The 20,452-nt window shown below is 46.6% G+C and overlaps 1 protein-coding gene across 4 annotated transcripts in view; it reads right to left on the bottom strand.

Annotated features, from left to right (window-relative positions):
* Positions 1–19,855, bottom strand: part of zeb2a (zinc finger E-box binding homeobox 2a) — a 51,994-nt gene extending 32,139 nt beyond the window's left edge. The window contains exons 1-2 of one of the 4 annotated variants that reach the window (XM_026296042.1): positions 19,586–19,855; positions 18,477–18,610 (exon numbers count right to left, since the gene is read on the bottom strand). In XM_026296042.1, the coding sequence (XP_026151827.1) occupies positions 18,477–18,549 (73 nt within the window). In that variant the 5' untranslated portion in view covers positions 18,550–18,610; positions 19,586–19,855. Of the gene's footprint in view, positions 1–18,476; positions 18,861–19,228; positions 19,339–19,585 lie in introns of those variants that run through there. The other 3 variants (XM_026296043.1, XM_026296045.2, XM_026296044.2) reach the window with 3 other exon arrangements.
* Positions 19,856–20,452: the final 597 nt, after the last annotated feature.

Here is a 20,452-nt window from a genome sequence, read left to right as displayed (position 1 = left end):
TCTCCTAAAACATGTTTTCCAGATCAGACCAAGTTCAAGTCAGAGGTCAGAAAATAAAATGATTAAAACCAGGACGGAGATCCGTGGATTGCTCAGCTCCTGATTTCTTAATAAGAATAAAAAAAAAAGTCATCAGGACGATGTTACAGTCACGAGTTTTGAAGCCGATGAGTGATAAAATCTAAGAAGTTAAAGTCTGACACATATTTTTGCTGTTCAGATCTTTTCTTTTACATTTTACTTGAAAATCAAAATTTTGATACAACATATAAGTTTGGGAAACTGGATATGCGCCCAGTCTGCCACCAGTCAGACCAGAATCATGATGTTTCCTGACAAAAGGTGTTTTCCAGGTCGTCTCTCAGTTCACATGACAACTGAACAGCAGCAGAGGAGGAGACGCTTCAACTTCCTGAAAAGCCTGATTACACAACCCCACGGCTGTATTACCTGATCTAACCCAAAAACAGCCACTTCTTCTTCTGTCTGACTAAACCCTGCGGTGGGTGGGGGTGGTGGGGGGTGAGGTTCCTGGGCTTCCTTCAGCCCTGCAGGCCTCGGTCAGAAACCCTGTCCTTCTGTCAGCACAGGACCACAAACAATACAAAGCCTCACAGTGTGTGAACTGCCAGAGAAAGCCGGGCCGACCTCACACAGGAACCACCGAACTCTCATGTGGAAACATCATCATCCCATCACGTCAGTTCACAGAGGAACAAAAGTCCAAATCCAAGATTTCAGCTAGTATCCAATAAAACCTGCTTCTGTTCCAGTTCAACAACAACAACAAAAGACTCATTTCTAGAAAACAGTTGAACATCCTCAGTCTCCAATTACTGGACCAAAGAAAATAAAGGACTGTTGTGTCACACTGTCATCAGGTCCAGATTTAGGACCTGGTTCGAGAGCTGAGCTTCAGTACTGACGTCTCAACATCTGCACCCAAATCCATTTTCCTTTCACACCGAGGCTGAGGAGAAACTCATTTCCTTCATTTCCTCATTACATTTCCTTCACAGGTTTAAGTCTCCGGGCCTAAGTACGACTAAGTGGTGCTTCACTGTATATTACTGCGTGTATGTACACATAACACTTCACAGAGACATACTGTTCTGCTTATTGCACACGTTTAACATCATGCACTGATACAGGTGAAACCATGCACAAAAGACAATGACACTAACTTCATTTATTTCCTTACTAACTGACAAATGCACCAATAACAGTAAAAACATAAAATATTGGTCTATAGGGAAGAAATGTTGAACCACTCATCCAATAATAATATTAATAATAATACTAGAATAATAATAATAATAGTAATTTTACTACCTTGTATTTTGTTCATGAAATTAATTTTTTCAAAGCATAAGAACTGGTGGAGAAATGCTCAATCATTTTTTATCCATTGGTCTAAACTGGGTTAATTCTTTTATCAGTTTCCTTTTAGTCAATGTGTCTGATTAAAGCAGCAGAACTGACAGTGATCAGCTGCTGTTTGCAGTGGACCCATGGGTGCACAGACAACTGTCCCTGGATCACTGTGACACTGAAGGAAACTTAAAAACAGCAGGATTCTCAATGAAGCTCTGCGGCCCCTGTTTCCTCTGAGTGGATTTATGGAGCTTTATTGTGGAGGGACACCAGAGATAATGAGACCCTCAGGAAGTTACACTGGGTCACATCAACATGTGTTTCATGTCTGTGTTCACTCAGGAGGAGGAGGAGCTCCAGTTTTGACTAAAGTCCTGCAGTGATTTTTAATGTGCTCAGTAAACTGGGCCCTGAAACACAAAGGGCCTAACTTCACTATGCATTTTGCTGATGACACTTGTGTATTTGCACTTAAGATCCGAGCATAGTTAAGGTTTTGGGGTATCCAGGTGTTGCTGCAGCTGTGCCAGGTGTGTGTGTGTGTGTGTTTGTGTGCGTGTGTGTCAGCACCAGTGCGATCAGAAGCAGATGTCTCACAGATGGACTGAAAATAGAAACTGGTCTCGGTCGTCGTTCATTCCTGACTCATGCTGCCATCGCTCCTGCTTTAGACTTCGCATCACACCGCGAACACGCACAGTAACACACAGTAACACACACCAGCCCCTCCTTGTAGAAACCTGGTAGGAATGTGGCCATGGGCTGACTGAACTATTTGAGTAAGGCAGCCTGAGCGCGTGGGAGGCCTGACCTGCAGCGAGGCCGAAGGCTCTTCTGATCAAATATCAGCCTGTCGTCACAGATTTTTGGAAACGCCTTTAATTATCAGTGTAACATGACGTATAACGTCCCGGCGTTCCTGTCCAAACAATGGCTGCTTTGCTTTCATGTGGAACATGGTAATGATTCTGTCCACAGACTGAATGTAGGACGGTGGTTACAGATATGACACATCATCAAAACGTCACATGGTTCATCACATCTCTCACCACCACAGCTGGACATCAACAAAACAGGGCCAGATGTTTACTGCACATACTGGTTTCTGAAAACCAGAATATTACATGTAAAACCTGATCCTGACCAGGTTTCCAGTGCACATGTGAACTGCTGTGGAGAGGCTGACTCCAGGTGACTCCTCTGTTCTCAGCTGTGGCTGATTTACAGTGAAGACAACGAGGGTGTCGGGGTAAATAGACCAATAAATCGTTCTATTACAAGCAGATTACATCTAACATTCCCTCCATACAGACGAGTGGGGGTGAGGACAGGGGTAAACACTTTGAAACTCAAAGCCGTCTCGCTCAGTCAGACTGTGGGGACATTTTTAATCCTCTCCAGCCACACTCTCACTGCTCTTCAAAATAAAAGCCCTTTATCCACCGCCCTCTCAGCCAATTAAGGCGTTTAAGCAAAGCAGACTCAGTTGTTGAACATCATCAGACTGCAATTTTCTCAAGACGTCCTTTTACACCCTGAGTGTGAGAGAAATCAGAAGAAGAAGAGGGTTTTGTTGGCGTCAACAACATGAAGAGGCTCTGAGAGGTTGTTCACACACAAACTGACCTCTGTTCACCGAAACACTGAGGAAAAGACCCGTTTCATCTCGAAGCAGCCACTACAGAGACTTTAACAGAAAACTCTGATGATATTCACAGTCACAGTTTCTGTTTTTCACCTCAACCTGTTCTGACTGAATCAAGTATCGGACCATCAGGACCCACCGATTTGAATTCTCTTAATGAAAACACATTTCTATATTTCAGACTAAAAGTTCAGCTGTGCTAAAACTCAGGTACAGTGCCGACAGTTGTCGAGGTCAAAACCCATAAAGTGAAAGCATGCAGTTTGAAACATGGTTTAATTTGGACCAATCAAGTCTCTGATGCTTCAGAACAGCCCTAAAAAGAACCACGGCCACAATCAGAGACAATCAGGAGACAATTTCTGTTCATTTGCTTCATGAACTGAATTATATTGGAAGTCAATGCAGCTTGTAATCTCTATTAATGTCAGAAAATTACAGTCTGGTTTGGAAACATTATTATGGAAAGGTAACGCTTGTGTCTGGCTGCTCGTGTTCAGATGTTTTAATTTCCTTTGTTCAGCTAAAAACATGATGCATTTCTCAGAGGAGCGTAGTGAGAAAACTGTTAGAGTCTGTCTGCTCAGAGCAACATCAGCAAACTCACAGCATTTCTTTCCAAATGGACCATGATGAAGAGTGAGAAACAGCAGAAAAACAAGATTCTGAAGATGTTTGAAGGGCTGAATAAATATTTAATAATCTAATAAAGTCTGCTGCCAGCGAGCAGAGCGACAATATCTGCTCCACCTGAGGGAACGCTCAGACTTCAGACATTAAAACCAGAGAAAACAAAAGCCTGGCGCCCTGCCCGCGCTCGGCCTCGTTATTAGCTCAGTAATTGTGCTAAGAAGTTTGGGAGGACGGCGAAGGCTCGTCCCTCCTGCGAGACAAAGCCTCAAAATTTCTTCTGGACGCTCACGTTAGTTGGTTCAACCACCAGTGTCTGAGCCTGTTCACGCACCTTCAGCCTCAGCGTCATCACCATCATGACTTTAACTCAGAGCTGAGGAAGCTGAGAAAAGGGAAGTGACAGAGCGAGCTGTCACAGAAGAAGAAGAGGGGCTGGAGGACACTGCTGAACATTTTCCATCCTACACTGTGTCTGTTTTATTACAGTGCTGCCCCCTTCACTAAGACAACACACTAATAATTCATCATTATTATTATTGATCTTCCTGTTGTTGTTATAACGGATTGATTGTTAATGTGTCTGATATTTACAGTAACAGTACACACATGAACAGTGCTCAGTCTGCAGTAATGATCAATAATAATCATGAGTAATATTTAATATTATTGCAGGAATGAGTCAGCTGATCAGTCAGCTGACTCATTATGACTTTCTTGATCAATCGATTACAAAAACGTCAGTTCACTGTGACGGAGAACAGCAGCAACTGAAACCAGCACATTTTGGATTTTCATGAACTGAAAGAAAAATAAATGCTGATCAGGCTCATTTCATATCGAACCCAGTCCAGTCTCAGGGAGGCCCGTAAGGCTGTTGGCTGATAGTCCATAAGTAACAACACAGAAACAAAAAGAAGTGAACTATATGAGCTGGCGTGAAAGAAGGTAGTCTCCTGCTTCACAAGCCACTTACAAAACTTTCCGAGACAAACGGGAACTCTGTGACTTCTGACATTTGCATGAGCACGTCTTTCCTCTGCTGTCCATACGCACGGCAGAGGAAACACATCACAACTACAGCAGCTGCTAATGTTTATCTGTTGTTGTCTGTTGATCAGTCAAATGGATCATTCAACCTACTGCAGCATTGTTAGCTGTTGCTTTGTATTCATGTATAAACAGTTTGAAGCTTTAAAGATCAGGTGACCTTGTTACCTGTTCACCTCTGCCCCCCCCCGCTCACCCTACCTGCCTTCACCCTCCTGGTCTGACTGACTGTTCTGTGAACTGAGACAGTGGGAGGAAATAAGGACCGGGTGGTGAAAAGTGGGAATCTCCCGGGGTTCACCGATAGTACGATGTTAATGTGCTTCAGTCTCTCCTCCAGATGCTGAAGCAGCTGCAGGGATTTGCTCCCGTTCAGACCCAGAGGAGCTCCAGTTCTGCTGCTGGTGGGAAGGTCTGGCCTGGTGCTGGATGAGGTCAGGACTTCGCCAGTAAAAAAAAACGTCTCTGTATGGAGCTGCTTTGTGCACGAGGGGATTGTCCCGATTAAACAGGAAAGGGCCAGACACAAACTGTTGATGCTGAGCTGCAGAAACACTATTGTATGGACGACAGCACGAACTGGAGGCTTGAGCAAACCAAACAAAACCGACCCAGCTCTGAATGACTCTGTAACGGCCACGAAGAAACTTGGCGACATGAGTGACAGAAAAGCTCTGACCGAGCTGGAAGGTTCACATCTGAGTTCAAATAAAACCAGCCTTTGTAACTGTATACGACAACGACATGAACGATCCCAAAAACCAAGTGTTTAAACTGGTGTTAATTACATTCATCATTTATAATCTGCTGATTATTTACCAATAATCATTTCTGTCTCTCAAACACAAAGATTCAGACTCTTGTAAGACAAAGAGCCGCATCGAATCCTTACAAATATTTTGCATTATGATGAGAAAACATTTATTTTTAGTTCCAGCCACATAGAAGCCTGTTTGACTTAAGCTTCGTGTGTGTGTGTGTGTGTGTGTGTGTGCGTGTGTGTGTGTGTGTGTGTGTGTGTGTGTGTGCAGCAGGGCTCTACGGAGCCCACTCTCTGGAAGAAACTGCTTCTCCTACTTCAGTCCACACTCGGTTTCCAGCAACAACCAACAGACACAAAACACAAGAAGCCAGGACACCAGAGTGACGGTGGGAGGCAATGTCAGAGAAGTGGGAAGTGTGAGCGAAGAAAGGGAAATAAAAGAGTGTGAGGGCATAACGAGAAGGTGTGTGTGTGTTCTTAAAGTGTGTGTTCTCAGAAATGAAGAAGAAGCAACATGTGGTGACAAGGTCGACAAAACCCCGTGAAGCAAAGTGTCAGCAGATTACAGCAAAGGGAACTCAGGGACACTTCATGTTGACAGAAAAGAGGAAACTGCATGTGTGACTGTTACCAGGGTTTTTTCCTTACCTGCTTTTCACACGTTGGTCGGGGCGAAGCAGAAGAGACGCACCGGTGAAGGAAAAGAAGAAAAACAAGAATTAGTGCAAATGAACAAATGACAGAGTTCATCTATTTCACCATAACTGACCTGCCTCAGTAATATTTTAATATTTCTGATCCTGTCTGTTCATCACTGAAACACAGAACGGGCCGATCAGGTTTCTCTGAGAAAGACCTCTGACGGGTTTACAGTTCTTCACCCTGACGCTCGGCGTTTCCCTCCAGAGTCTGTTTAAGGTTAAACACCACAAGCCCACGTGGACACTGGGTCCTTCGGTTGTGTTGCTGTTGAAATGATGACTGCAGTCGGACCTGAATGGGGGCCACAGTGCAGACAGATCCAGGTCTTATTGAATTCTCTTCTGGTCTGCTGCACGTATACATGAATCGGATGGTAATTACTGTCTGGTATCGCTTGGATCAATTTGCATTTAACCCAGATTTTGGGACCAAAGAGGATTGTGGCGCATGAAGAAAGAAACCTCGCTCTGTTCTGACTCCGACTGAAGCTCCATGTTTAGATATAAATCACTGTCCTCACATTTTATTTCTCTAACGTGCCAGACGTCCAGGACAAAGGAGGCTCCTGACACTATGTGGAGACACCCCCCCCCCCAAACAGTGACACCCCGGGGCAGGCTGTGTCCACTGGGTCACCTCGTTCTGCCCCAGAGGGGGGGGCTTTCTTTCCCAGGCTCATTAGAAATCTGGAGGAGGGCTCGGGCCTGGTGGGGTCATTAGTTTCAGGTGAACTGGTTTACACAAGAACTGGACAGACTCCCACTGCTGCCAGTATAACGTTAACAGCTACACCTCACTGCACCCTTCAGTGCATATTACAAGACTCAGGCCCAGGACGGGCCCAGGACAAAGACTGTAAACTGTAATGAACACACAGTGCTGGGTGAAACAATATGCTAGCCTGTTAGCACCTGTTAGCGCTCCACATAACAGGCCTTTGAGTCTTACAGATACCTCGACGCCTCAGCGCTGTTTAAACACAAGAGTGCTTAAGGTGGGCCAGTGCTAAAGTGTTAGCATGTGTTTACAGGTAAAAGCCCCACGACGTGGCCGATCGTACAGTGGATCCATGTTTCAGCTCCTCCTGCTCTGAAATGACAAACGTCCAGAGTGAATCCTGAAAAACATCAATATGATCTTTGCAGTGAATCCGTTTACATGTCGGACACTGACTGACTGGATTTGGGCTTTATGAGAGCAGCTTATTGATTGACCTGTTTGCGCCTGTTTTCCTGTCACATCATTGGTGCTGTGTCTGAATCCCCGTGTGAAGCGATCCAGGCTTTAACTTCATCGATCACCTGCCCCCCGACCGAAGACTGATCAGACCCCCATCACAGCATCCCAAACTCTGACGCGCTCAAAGAGAGGAACAGAAAGAACCACACACATCCGTGACCTCTACTGGATCAGGCCCTTTGAGCGAGGCACACACAGCCAATGAGTGCGCACAAAGCCGCCCTTTCAAGTTCATCTGGACTGATGTAATAAAATTGACACATGGAGTCGGCTGAATTCTGGGGCGCCTGTTACCTAAACTCTCATTTCCAAAGCACTGTCACCTCCCCTCACTGCAAATGAATCAATTACAGAGCAGCATAATCCTGTTGTGGGGAGATGAATGCATACCTCCCTGTTGGCAGGTGCTGGCAGGCTGAAGGGGCTTATTGGAGCAGGCGATATCAAAGCTGGGTTTTATCTGCAGCATTAGATCCACTGCAAACCAGCGACTACAAGCCTACACACTGAATTACAATTCAGTTTTAGAACAAACACCGAGCACATCACACTGCAGATTTACAGACGATTGGAAGAGTTTCATTCAGCCAGGACTCAAAGGACGTTCCTCTTCTGCTTCTTCCCCATTTTTTTTCTTTCAGCTTTGCATTAAAGCTCTGACTGAAATATTCAAACCACAGACTTCACGTCTTCTTATTATTCCACATATCGGCTGCAGATTGTTTTGTCAGATTCAGATTTTAGCTCAGGAGCTTTACATTTTGACTTGTGTGGCACAATAATCTTCCCTCAAACTCTTTGACTGGACCTGACATTTACAGACATTAAACATGTAGAACTGGTGATTCTCAGGAATTAAAAGCTTCAGGGATTCTGAACACAGTAGAAGATTATTTTAAAATACAGACTCAGATATTAAATCTTCAGCATGTGGGCTGTGTTCATCTCCAGAATAACTTTAATGCCAGTTTTGAACTAGAACACTAATTGTTGTTCTACATTTTAAGAATGAAGCTGTGAAGCTAAAAGTGGAAATATGCTCAGGATCAGAATTCTTCTAAAATTCGACTACAGATGCCAAAGTTTCCAAAGACAAGCAACAGGCTGAATATCTGGACCCACCTCCGTGGCGTGCAGGTGGTTTGTTGTCAGGTACAACTGTTACAGTTGGGGGCACAAGAATCCAGCTCATTGTTTCCACAACGGCGCTCGTGGGCGCGCTCAGTGTGACACATTCACAAGGTCCAACGTGTCTGGCAGCGCCGGGCGACATTCTGAAGCACCTTGTCAGATAACGCCTGAACCCCAGCGAGCGGCGTCCTGGGGGGGATACTGAAACCAACAATGGCAGAGGGAGGGCTGTGGTGGGGGGGGCAGAAACAACAAGATGGAGGGAGAGAGGAAGAGAAAGAGAGGAGGGAGGGGGACAACTAAACCCCCCCCCCCCCCCACCCCTTCAGCCACAGCTCACCCAGACCATTGTACACCCAGGGGGGTTCAGGAGATAAATGGCTGCATGTTAACCACGTTTGACAGGCTGCACAAAAGGGGACACCTCGGGTCCCATGACGCAACCTGTACACTACACCCCCCTTCCCCGCCAGCATGCCCATGGAGGTGTAACCCCCATCACCAACAGCACCATCAACATCACCAACACTCAAAGACAGAGGAGGTACAGGACGACCGTCCCAACCACAGGAAGTGGGATAACATGCCAGTGTTTCAGAATAAGAGCTTGGTCCTCCATCATGCTAAAGAAACTGGATCAGCTGGTGCAAAAACAGAGAAAACTGTAACAATGATGAACAATGACAACCAAAGGTTCCTGATCAATAATCCGATCAATAACCCGATCAGACTGATGCCTCGGTACAATCTCACGTTAAGCCCATCTGTTTATATTAAGCTGCTGTATCATCCTGTGCCAAGCTGACCAGGTCCAGCAGGCCCGGTCACTTCTTTGGTCTGTGGTTATCCCGCCCCCCCCAAGAGCTTTCATCTGCAGACAGTTCCCTGCAGTTGTTGAACATATCGACTAATAATTTCCGTGAATTTGAAACAGCCCCCCCATGATGAAAACCATGACAGGGGGCTGTCGCGGTGCCACAGTCAAACGTTTGCGTTTTTTGATAAACGCACTTTGTTTTCTACTGTGACGCGTCTGCACTTTTCTGGACGATAATGAAAATGTTTCTGACATTTGTGTCGTCCAAACGTGACGGTGCACTTCGCAGAGACAAACTTCGCAGCCTTCTGGACGATGATGGTGCATTTTGACGGTGTGAACCACATCTCTGTCTTGAGCTGAACAAAACGCCTGTGGACAAAGGCAGGAGAGTGAGGCGTCTCAGGCTGAAGGCTGGGAGGATATTTGGGGTTGGGGGTTTGCTTTTAGATGGGAGGGGGGTTTTCTCTCTGCCAACCTTTTTATTGCTGCTGCTGCTTTGATGGCTGACAGGACTCACAAAGGCACCTGCCCCATCCCCGAGTGTCCCCCCGCCGGCCCCGCTCTCCTCCCCTGACCTGACCGGCATTCCTGGCCTACAGGGGGTCCTCCCCATGGATACCTTTACACAGCGCACCCCCCAAACCACAGTCTGGTAATCCCACAGCAAACAAGGTTGCGCCGGCTCAGAGGCGATGCACGAGACTTCTCCCAGCTGCCCGAATGAAAGGTGACTGATGAAGCCGGTCGCCGTGGGAACCAACACTGAAGAAAATGACTGAAATGCATTGTGGGATTTACGGACCAGCCCTCATCTCATAAATACAGAAATCTACAGAAAACGTGGTGATGGGTTTAAACTGAGACACTGATGACGAAGCTGTTTTCTGTTTAAAGATTCTGTGGTTTTTAAAAATGACTTTGCATGTTTTTACATTTTTGTACATTTTTCTATGATGGTGCACTTTTGTGTGTTTAGTCACTGAGGTTATGTTTCAGTCCAGGTGACACTGTTCTGTGTCTCTTTTAATGGTTTTCACTGTGCTGCTTTGTTGGTCATGTTGGATTTAGGTTGTATTAGTTAAAGGAAGAAGATATTTGAAGACCACAGAGATCTTGGCTCTAAATTACAGATACTGTGGGTTTTCACATTTTGGGGACACTTGGTACACCTGAACAGTCAAAACAGGATTTATGAATATTTCCAGCATAGAGGTAAAAAAGACCACCACAATACACACACACACACACACACACAGTGTCTGTTTTCCTCTATTTGTGCTTTAACAAAACTCGGCCGTCATGCCTGTTTAGTTCAATAAAGGCCGGTCGACAGCTCAGAGCCTCATCAGGCTCCAGCTGCCATCGGAGGACAATGGGACGGGTTTAACACAGGACAGACACAACTGTTGGACGGTGTTTCCTCATGGTGATGGTGGTGAGGAACTATAGGTCCAATGTGACATATCAGCATTTTAATGAGTGAATAATTTCACTTTCACAGTCATTTTTCTGATTTTTAGTTACTCATTTGAAAAGTTCAGGTCCAGTGACGTGATTCTGTGTCTCATTTGACGACTGACGACTCCTCGTGTTCTTTGAGAAACTATGGACAATGACAAGGTGGAGAAGTTTCCTCCAGACCAGACTCAGGAGTGTCAGCTCAGATGCCTCACACTCAGAGGTCAGTTCAGCAGGACTTCCCCTGAGGCGGCCTGGTCGCACCAAGCAGTGCTCCTCAGCCTCATTACTTTAATTGGTAGATCTGTGACCAGTGTCCTGAAACCCTGCTGATCTGATCTGGCCTGAGAGGCCAGAGAGTCCGAGTGGGAGGAAAAACCCTCCTGAGTGGCGGAGGTGAAATGGACTGAGCTCCTCCGCACAAACTCGGTCAGACAGAGGAGAAAAGTTTCACTGCTGAAGAGGTTTGGCTCTGATGTATGCAGAAAACCCATCAGTGCATGTCCTTGACTCTGTGAGCTGTGCATTTCTAAACCAAGCTATGAGAGAGCACTGTTGATGTGTCTCCTACAGAGATGACTCATTTCTATACCTTTTACAAAGACGGAGCTGCAGTTTTGAATCATGTTTGACATGAAATTCAGTTCATCTGGTTTGAGTCACCTTTGATGATGGCACATTTCTTTTACAGTGACGACGGACTTTGTTTTATGAGTCAGTGTATTAAACAAATCCTCATGATCCTGTTTACACAGTCCACATTCAGTTTTTGTCCCACGGGTGATGCTTGGCCTGCATGATCCACCTGTACCTGCTGCATGTGAGGTTCAGTGGGAAACAACAACAAGCGTCATCGACAAATAAATTCTCAGTTTGTGCTGAATCAAACAGATGAACTGGATCTGACACTGGACTGATTAAAAGGAGACAAGCAGAGGTGGGCGGGGCCTGGAGCTAAAGACAAAGGTATGTATGGGGGGGGGGGTCTCTGGTCAGTGCTGGATCAAGTCATTCAGCCGTACACTGGCGGTCTGGACACACAGATGTCATGACACCTTAATCCAGCCATCCGTTATTGATTGTTCCGTGTGTGTGACCTTGCCACAGGAGTTCGGCCAATGAAACGAAGCGTTCCTGTGAGGGAGGGGCCAATGAGAACAAGTCTGACTGTAGTCAATCCACAGTGAACCTAAAAGGGCGCATTGCTCAGATCCTAACAGGGGTCTGACCCAGGACCTGTCGGGGTCTGACAGTCGACACACAGGGAACGTGACTGAGTTCACACCTGTTCAGTCAGCAGGTAGCTCTGTCTCAGCTCTGACCAAGTAAGTAAGTAAGTAAATCATTTGTAATGTAAAGCACAAATAAAATCTGTTTAAAAAAATCTAAAATTACAGATTATAAATAATAAAAGGCAATAAAAGACAAATAGCAGATTAGAATAACAGAATAATGTACTAAAGTTCTATCATTGTTAAAATAATAATATGCAAATGTATAGAAAAACTGCAACAGGATTTAAAAATGGCACCATTGCTGTGAAAATAGTTTAGGGAGTATTAAAAAATAAAGGAGAGCTGACGGCTGCTGTTTGACTCATAGTTCAACAAATAAAATCATTTTCAAGTTTGTGACAGTTTTTCTGCTGAGATCACTTTTATCAAAGCTGCGAACTTTCAGTGGTCATTAAATCCCGTGTTGTTATGCGACTGCTTCAGCAGCTGTGGGCCACTTTTCTTTGTACTTGTCGTCTTTGTCCCAGCGTTTGTGAAGCGTTATCAGCTCCCTGTTGTCTCTGCACTGACGCACCGCGGCTCTGACCTTGGTGAATCTGCTCTGTTTAGGCTAACGGCGACTAAATGTCACCGGGCGGCTCTGAGCTCAGTCATGAAGAAAATGTGCACATGGCAACATGGGGGGGGGGCACAATACACACATGTCAGTCACCTTGAAACATCCCAAACAGCAGAGGAGTTTTACACCAACACCATTCCACTGCACAGATGCATCATGGGATGCGTAGGAGACATCTGAGGGGTTTTTGTTGTTGGCGGCACAGAGACGAGCTTTGTCTGAGAGGAGAAGAAGAAGAAGAAGAGAAGAAGAAGAAGAAGAAGTCCCCCCCCCTCAGTGACAGATGTTATGAGAAGAGAAATAAAGCTGTGGAGGTGGAGGAGGCTGTCGGACAGGTGGTGGTGGTGGAGGGGGGGGGGTTATGGTTTAATGCACAAGAGCTTAAAGAGGTGTGTGTGTGTGTGGGGAGGGGGGGGGGTCGTCTGTGGGCGTCTATGACAAATCTATAGCTTATAGACAAACAGGTCAAAGACAGTTTCATCCCCGAGCTGCCCCAGTTTTCTAGAAAAGGGATAAAAACGTTCTGGACTAGAACTGAGCAAACGGAAAAAGCCCAAACAAAGAAAATTAGTTGAAAAAGCACTGAAGTCTAGAAAATAGACTTTTTTCTCTGCTAAACTGTATTTTGCTGATTTTTACTAAACAATAACAAAACTTGACGTCACATGTCAGAATAAAAAGAGCTTCAAAGGAAGACATCGAACATCTAAAGCAAAAATCCTGAAAATTGGAAACCACCACAATGAAAAGACTTAAACAGATAAATCTCAGAATGACGAAAATTAAAATTCTCAAAACCTGCAGAACTAGAGAAATGAAGAAAGTTAGAAAGAAAGAATGAATGAATGAATGAATGAATCTGGAAACTACAGAAAAACCAGGAAAAAGTCTCTGAACCGCTCGGACAAAATTCAAGTCTGGATGCCTCTATAGTCATAAGCAAAGTCATGTGACTGTGATGTCACTCTAGTATGTGTGTGTCTTATTTTGGCGGGGTGGTGGCGGGGCATTAACCAGACTTCCTGCTGTTGATATAATGTGTCTCTGCAGCTTCATCTGCTGCACCTCCTGAACAAAGGGCCCCTTCTTCACCGAGCGGGGCCCCGGCTCCTCCTCCGCTGTCCACCCAGAGGTGTTGGCTGAAGTAAATCTGCCTAAATCCTGAGGGGGGGTGATGTGGGGGGGGGCGAAGGTGAATAAAGATAATCTGCTTTTCTTCACAATAAAACAGCTCGTGAGGGAGGGAGGACACAAATTAGGAATTCATATCACATGCTGCATTTTAAACTTGATTCCTGACCTGTTAAGAAGCAGCTGAGCGCCAACACAAAGCTGCCTGACAGCAGCAGGGAGGGGCCCCGAGGCCACCAGGGGCCCCCACCAGGCCACACATGGAATAACTGTGAAAACTGAGGAAAATAAAGGACGGAAATATCTGCGACATTTCAAACTCACTGGGGTTTTGTTATTGCTAAGATAATCCCCAAACAATGAGAAATTAGTGAAACCAATAAAACAATCAATAAAACTAAAAACCTCTAGAGTCAATGAACTGGAATCAATTTGCAAGAAAAGTGGGAAATTATCTTGAAATAAGAAAACAAATATTGAAAACCCCAGAAAGCAAAACAAACAAAAAATAACAAAATAGGAAAAAAAAAAAAAACGGGGCTCTCTAAAACTGATCTTTAATGCTCAGACTCCAAGAAAACAATGGAAATGATGTAAATCTGAATTATTCCAGTTATTCTCCAAACCACCAGACTCACAACTGACATCTAGAAAAAACACAAACTAAAAAACGTCCAAACTGTTTCCGCCCTGAAGTGCGTCTGAAAGCCATTTTCCCATTTTCACTGCTGAGAAATAGTTGAAGCCGAACTAGAGGGAAAAGTTTACCGGCCCCGACATCGAGAACTGAACATGTGGAGTTTGTGGATTTTAGTCTCATCTATAACATGTTTCTTTAAGAAGCAGCTGCAGGGTCGTCTGTCTTTGTTAGCGTCTCTCCTGTGAATCAGTTGGGGGGGGGGCGGTGTCCACCTTACATCGGCCCTTTTATTAACCTCACTCTCTCCTTTCTTTCCGGAGTCCATCTTTCTTTTCAGTGGGGACGGCGGCGAGCCGAGTGCCCGTCGGCAGCGATGCTCTCAACTGTGATTAAGAAGCAGGAGAGAGGAGCAGCTTTTCTTTGTTCTGCCCTCAGGGAGGTGTTTACTGGGGGAGGGGGGTGAAAGGCATTTGGGTCAGAGAGAACGAGAGCGGCAGAGGGACGGTATCACAACACACTCGGCACGTTATGGGCACATAGCACCTGATCCCACATGGACTTACGGGGACACCCCTCACCAGGTCCTCCCACCGTGAACTAGGAGCCATTAGGGTCAGGACTTCTCTCTGAGGGCGACAGCCCGACTGGTAAACTGCCATTATGAGCTTTCTGCAAATAAATCAGTATCATGCCAATCAATACTGATTTATACTGATCAATACTGATCAATTCTGACCAGTCCAGGTCAGTGTCACTAAAGTTTGATTTCAAACTGTGATGTTGCGTCGTGTTGATGAGAACATAAACGTTCGTCATGGTTCTAGACAGACGGACCAGCTGAGCTGAATCTACAGTCACCAAACATCAGAACGTGCATCGGTCGGACTGAAAACCTCAGTGTTTTGTGCAGGTCTGAGTCTTTTCGTCGATGTAGAGGAAACCAAAGACTCATCTGTGGATTCTGGTGTCAGACTCAGGCAGGGAGTGGAAACATGACGTCTGACTAATATCGGCAGGAGAGCACACAAAACCCAACGCTGCTCAAAGGAAAACTGAAGGTCACATTCAGTGTTTGTGAAACAAAATCCCCCAGAACAACTTGAGTCACGGTGGCATCACAGCTCTCACTCCTGTTTAACGCCGAGTCTCAGCCTGAACTCAGGTCGCATCAACACACAGCAGCTGCCGAAACACAGCGAGGAGGCGACGAGAAACCTGGCACAGAAAAACCCTGTAGGTCTAGCGGGTCCACTTACATGAAACCCTCTCACTTTGATTCAGGATCCACAAGCTTGGACCTCAGCTAAAATCAAGGTGACGTGTTTCAGTTTCACGTTTCCTCGAAACTCTGAAACACACAAACCACAATGTCCCGGTGCCCTAAAGGCCCGGACCCCTGAGCCAGGCCCTGATGATTTTCTCATCTCCCTGCCATCAAATCCTTCAAGACTAAGACAAAGTCCCATCCTGCCGGCCTAAAGGTCCAGGAGCTGACCATTTACAGAGACGTGTTCAGTTTGAGTCCAGCCAAGGACCAGACACAGATTCCTCCCTTCACTGACGGCTCCCAAAACCTTAAAAACACAATATCTCATGTCCTGACTGAGATCCTGCTTCACAACCAGGACCAGGTTGCAGTCCTGCCAGGGCAAACAAATCCTGCTTTGTGCATCTTGGGCCTGAAAAAGCCCAAAACACAGAGGAGTATAAAAACAGTATAAAAATGATACTTATTAAAGTCTGCCAACACACTGGATGAAACTGCCCTGTCACAGTGACCACGGGTCCGGTCTGTCTCTGAGAAACCCTGAAACTGCTCATTTCGTCTAAAATGTCCTGATTTTTAGTCCAGTCCAGGACGTTTGTCACTGAATCATACAGTCACATAAAAGTAACACAGCACATGTGTGAGCGTCTCGGCCTGAAGGTGTCAAACATCCTTGTTTCTGATAAAAGCACCGAAGAGCTCGGCACATGAAACTCACCGAGCCACAGTTTCAGGCCTAATGATGACATTAAAGCTCTGAAACACACTGAATTAGGTCAAATGTGTCACAACAGGACGTCTCATCCCCGCTGACCCCCCAGTCCTGTCTGCGCCGAGACCTAATGAAACCAGTAAATATATAACACACACTTCAAATCCCCAGGCTCAGTCATTAATTTACACACGCTCCGTCGGGCAGCGCAGCCTCATGGAAGGTTTAAAAATGAATAAAAAATCAACCGAATTAAAAAGAAGCTGGATTCAGTTTGTCACAGCTCTGAGTCCAACGCGTGAACGGCCGGACAATGACACGGCTGTGAGACATGTGGCAGGAGACGTCCAGCGGCCACAAACATCCGAGGTCTGAGCAGGAATCTGGTTCTGTGGCACGAATGAGGACTGAACTGGTTCCTGTGGTGCAACCATAGGCCTGAATCTGGTCCCTTCTGAAGGAGGACTTTCTCTCAGCAGCCCTGTTCCTTCACGTCATCAGTAAAAGGTTCATTTGACTTACACAGGCCACGATCACTGAACGATGCTGTGCAGCTCTGCAGCCTCACACACACAGGAAAACACACTAACCCGTCAGAGAAATATTCTTCCTGTCCCAACTCTGGGGTCTATTCCAGACTTTAAAATAAAGCTGCTGCGTGAGGGCGACGCCAAACTTCACGCAGTAAAAGGCCAATTTAAAAAACCTTCATCTGAAAACAGCTGCAGCCTCACAGCTGGATGTGACGGACAGACAACAAGCGGCGGAGGAGGAAGTCTGCACAGATCCTGTTACACCAGGCCCCAATCTAACCCCCCACCCCTTCAACAGCTCCCCCGGGACCCCGAGAGGAGGAGGCCGAGCCGCATCTCCAGAAGAAGAAAACCACGGAGACAGGAGGAAATTTAGACTCAGTCTGAGGTCAGGAGAAAATATTTAAATCGAGCTGCAGTTAAATTTCAGTGTCAACAACATTTTTATTTCAGTTTTTAAATTTTGAACTGAGCAGTTTTTGCAGGATCAACGTGCTGATTGTTGTCAGGCCTGCGGACGCTGTGCTGGTGGACTCTGAACGTCTCACACCACGTGGAAACAGAAAAACTCAGTGTCCATCACTCAATTGTGCCCTTTTGTTTGCAGAAGTGGCGGATTGTTCCTTTAAAGCAGCGTTAATGAGGCCTTCAGCACCTTCACTGTCGCCATTAACCGGGACTGTGTGAGTTTGCAGCTACGCAAAAAACACTCGGGGGAAGTGGACGCGGTCCCGTTAACGGGGCCGGAGCCGCGACACCGTTTTCAAAGGGAGTTGGCAACGGAGACGCGTCTGATTCCACAGGAATAAATAATAAAAACATGAAGGCGAATTAAAATGAGCCCCAGGTCGGTGTGAGAGCAGGGACTGGACTTTAGTGAGTTTGTGATGAAAAAGGCTTCAGCCTTCCTCCTCCTCCTCCTCTTCCTCCGCTCCAAACTAACATGACAATTAAATAAGAATCTGGAATAAAGAGATTTCACCCCAGTTTGAGCAGAAAATGTTGCTCCCGCTGTGGCGACAATAAGAGCGAGCTCGATGTGACACTGACAAATTAAATCTCCTCAAACTGAAGAAAATCAAGTGGTTTCGTTGCGTTTCACGCGGAGACGCGTCTCGGACAAAACCGCATAAAAAGTGAGAAAACGCGAGAAACTGTTGCTGCGGAACAAACCAACAAACACAAAGGAACCTTTTAAAGAGTCCCACATGACACCTGGAGCCGGAGAGGATCCACGGGCTTTTAGCGGATCCCGTATAACGGTTTTCCTGCTTTGAGACTCGGACCTCCTCCGCCCAGCGGGTCCGTGCGTGTCCCAGCTCCGCTCCATCACACACCGACCCCGCATTGTCACTCCACCCCTAAACCCACACAAAGTCCCGAAGAAAACTTTTTGTGTGTTTTTGTGTCGTGCCGACGGACGGGGACCTCCCGGCCCGGGCCAGGCGGGCGAACGGGCGGGGACTCCACAGCAGAGTTTGCGGGAGTTGTTGCGGGACTCTGTGTGTTCGTGTGTGCGTCTCTTACCGTTCTTTCTCCGGGGGTTGGCCTGTTTTCGCCTCTTGCAGCGGGGACCCTCCGCCATGATGTCCTGCTTCATTGATAAGTCACTCCAGTCCGCATGGGCTCCTCGATCCGGCTCCGCTGATCCTCCCCACTCCCTGACAATCAGCACACACAAAGTAAATCCCAGAACCAGGTCTCCTCTAGTCGGACCTGACTTTACTCAGCAATCTGGGGAAGTTATGAAAAATAAAATCCCATGAATAAAAAGTCTCCGGAGTTTCTTTTTGTTTTAGGGAGTTTGTTTTGTTGGAGAGCGTGCACCGAGCGCACCGCCGCCCCGCGTCCCCGTCCGCCTGATCTCTGATGTGAGGCGCGTCTCTGCTGGTCTGACAGAGGAGGAGGGCGGACACACATCAGAAACACACACACCCTGCTTCCTCCTGCTGGTGCAGCCTCCTCCACCTCCGAGACTACAACACTTTCTGACCCTGAGCCACAAACTTTTTCTCTGCGGGTCTGACGCATCCGCGTTTTTCTGCGCGTAAAATGTCCCGAGCGTTCCCCGGAGAGGCCCCATCAATCACTGATCAATACATTTATCAGGAGCATGTCAGACAGAAACTAAAGTGAGGTTATATAAGCTGCGGTGGAAATTCGGGCCTGCAGTTGTGTAATCTGTGCGCAGGGTCAAGACAAGCAGAGACATCACTGACATTTCTGACCATTTCTCTCTTCTTCGGTGGTGTTTAAAGAGCGACCACCTGGTGACTCACCTCAGTGCGACCTGTCAGGGCCGTAATTCACCGCATTAACCTTTTCTCGCTCCGCGTGTTGCCGCGTTTCTCCGCCCTGCGCTGCTGCTCGTGTCTGAACGGGGAGCGGCAGCAGCAGGACGCGGACGCGGACGCGGACACAGACCTCCTCCTCCCCGGCCTGTCTCTTCTCCGCTCGGCCCAGACAGAACTAAACACGTCTTTCCAACCCCCCAATCCCTCCAACACCTGAGCAGCGGTGAGACAGCGGGAGCGCGCACCTGTCTCTCCTCACCTGGCTGCGCAGGTAGATGGAACAGGTGAGCGGCGCGCTTTGATTGGCTCCTGAAAAAGAGGCAGAGAAGAGACGGTACTTACAGGAGAGATCCGTGATTCCTGCCGCTGTAGGAGTCAAGCAGCGAGGAAGAAAAAAGTGCCGCTGCAGCGCCTGCACCCCCTCCCTGAAATGAAAAAGCCGGACGGAGTCCCGGTGCTGGAGCGGAGCGGTGGCCGGGAGGGGCGCGTCGGTCCGGGCGTCAGGTCGGGACTGATCCGGTGTCAGCGCGGTGTGTGTGCGTAACGCCTCCCGCCGGAGCCTGTCACCGGTTTTCTGCAACATAAACAGGCGGGAGACCTCCGAGCACCACGCGCCACCTATCTTCCCGCGGAGGGATAATGAGGAGCGTCCTCAGCCCCTCCGATCCGGGTCACTCATTTCCGGCGAACGGCGTCCACGGACCAAACAAACGGCAGCGCCAAAGCACCTGATTGGCTCACACAGGTAGATTACCTGAGCAGGTGAGCCCCTGAGCAGCTCAGCGTGCGCAGACGGCTCAGCTGACATGGTCCCGTATAAACAGGTGAAACACACCTGCACAGCTGACAGCGTCAGTGACGTCACGACCTCAGACAGGTCCGGAGTTTGATTGACAGGTGATACGATTTCAGAAAAATGCGGATTTTAAAACAAAAAGTAAAAATTTAAATTAGTATTATATATCAAAAACAAAAACAAAATAATTTAATAGAAAAGGAAAAATTGTTTAAATAGAAAAAATAAACGTGTATAGTATCTGATAATATGTGATGTGTTTATAAAGATTATTATAACAATATAAACTATTTGTAAATGATTACAACACATGATAAATTTAATGTTTTATATTCTGATCATTTTTTTAAAATAAACATGGTAAGAGAAAAAGAAAAAAATAAAATTTAATTGTCAGGTAAAACTGTATTAGT

Source organism: Mastacembelus armatus, chromosome 21 (genome assembly GCF_900324485.2).
Source record: "Mastacembelus armatus chromosome 21, fMasArm1.2, whole genome shotgun sequence".
Lineage (NCBI taxonomy): Eukaryota > Metazoa > Chordata > Actinopteri > Synbranchiformes > Mastacembelidae > Mastacembelus > Mastacembelus armatus.
The sequence above is the reverse complement of the archived record's forward strand: the minus strand, read 5'-3'. Positions and strand labels throughout refer to the sequence as shown.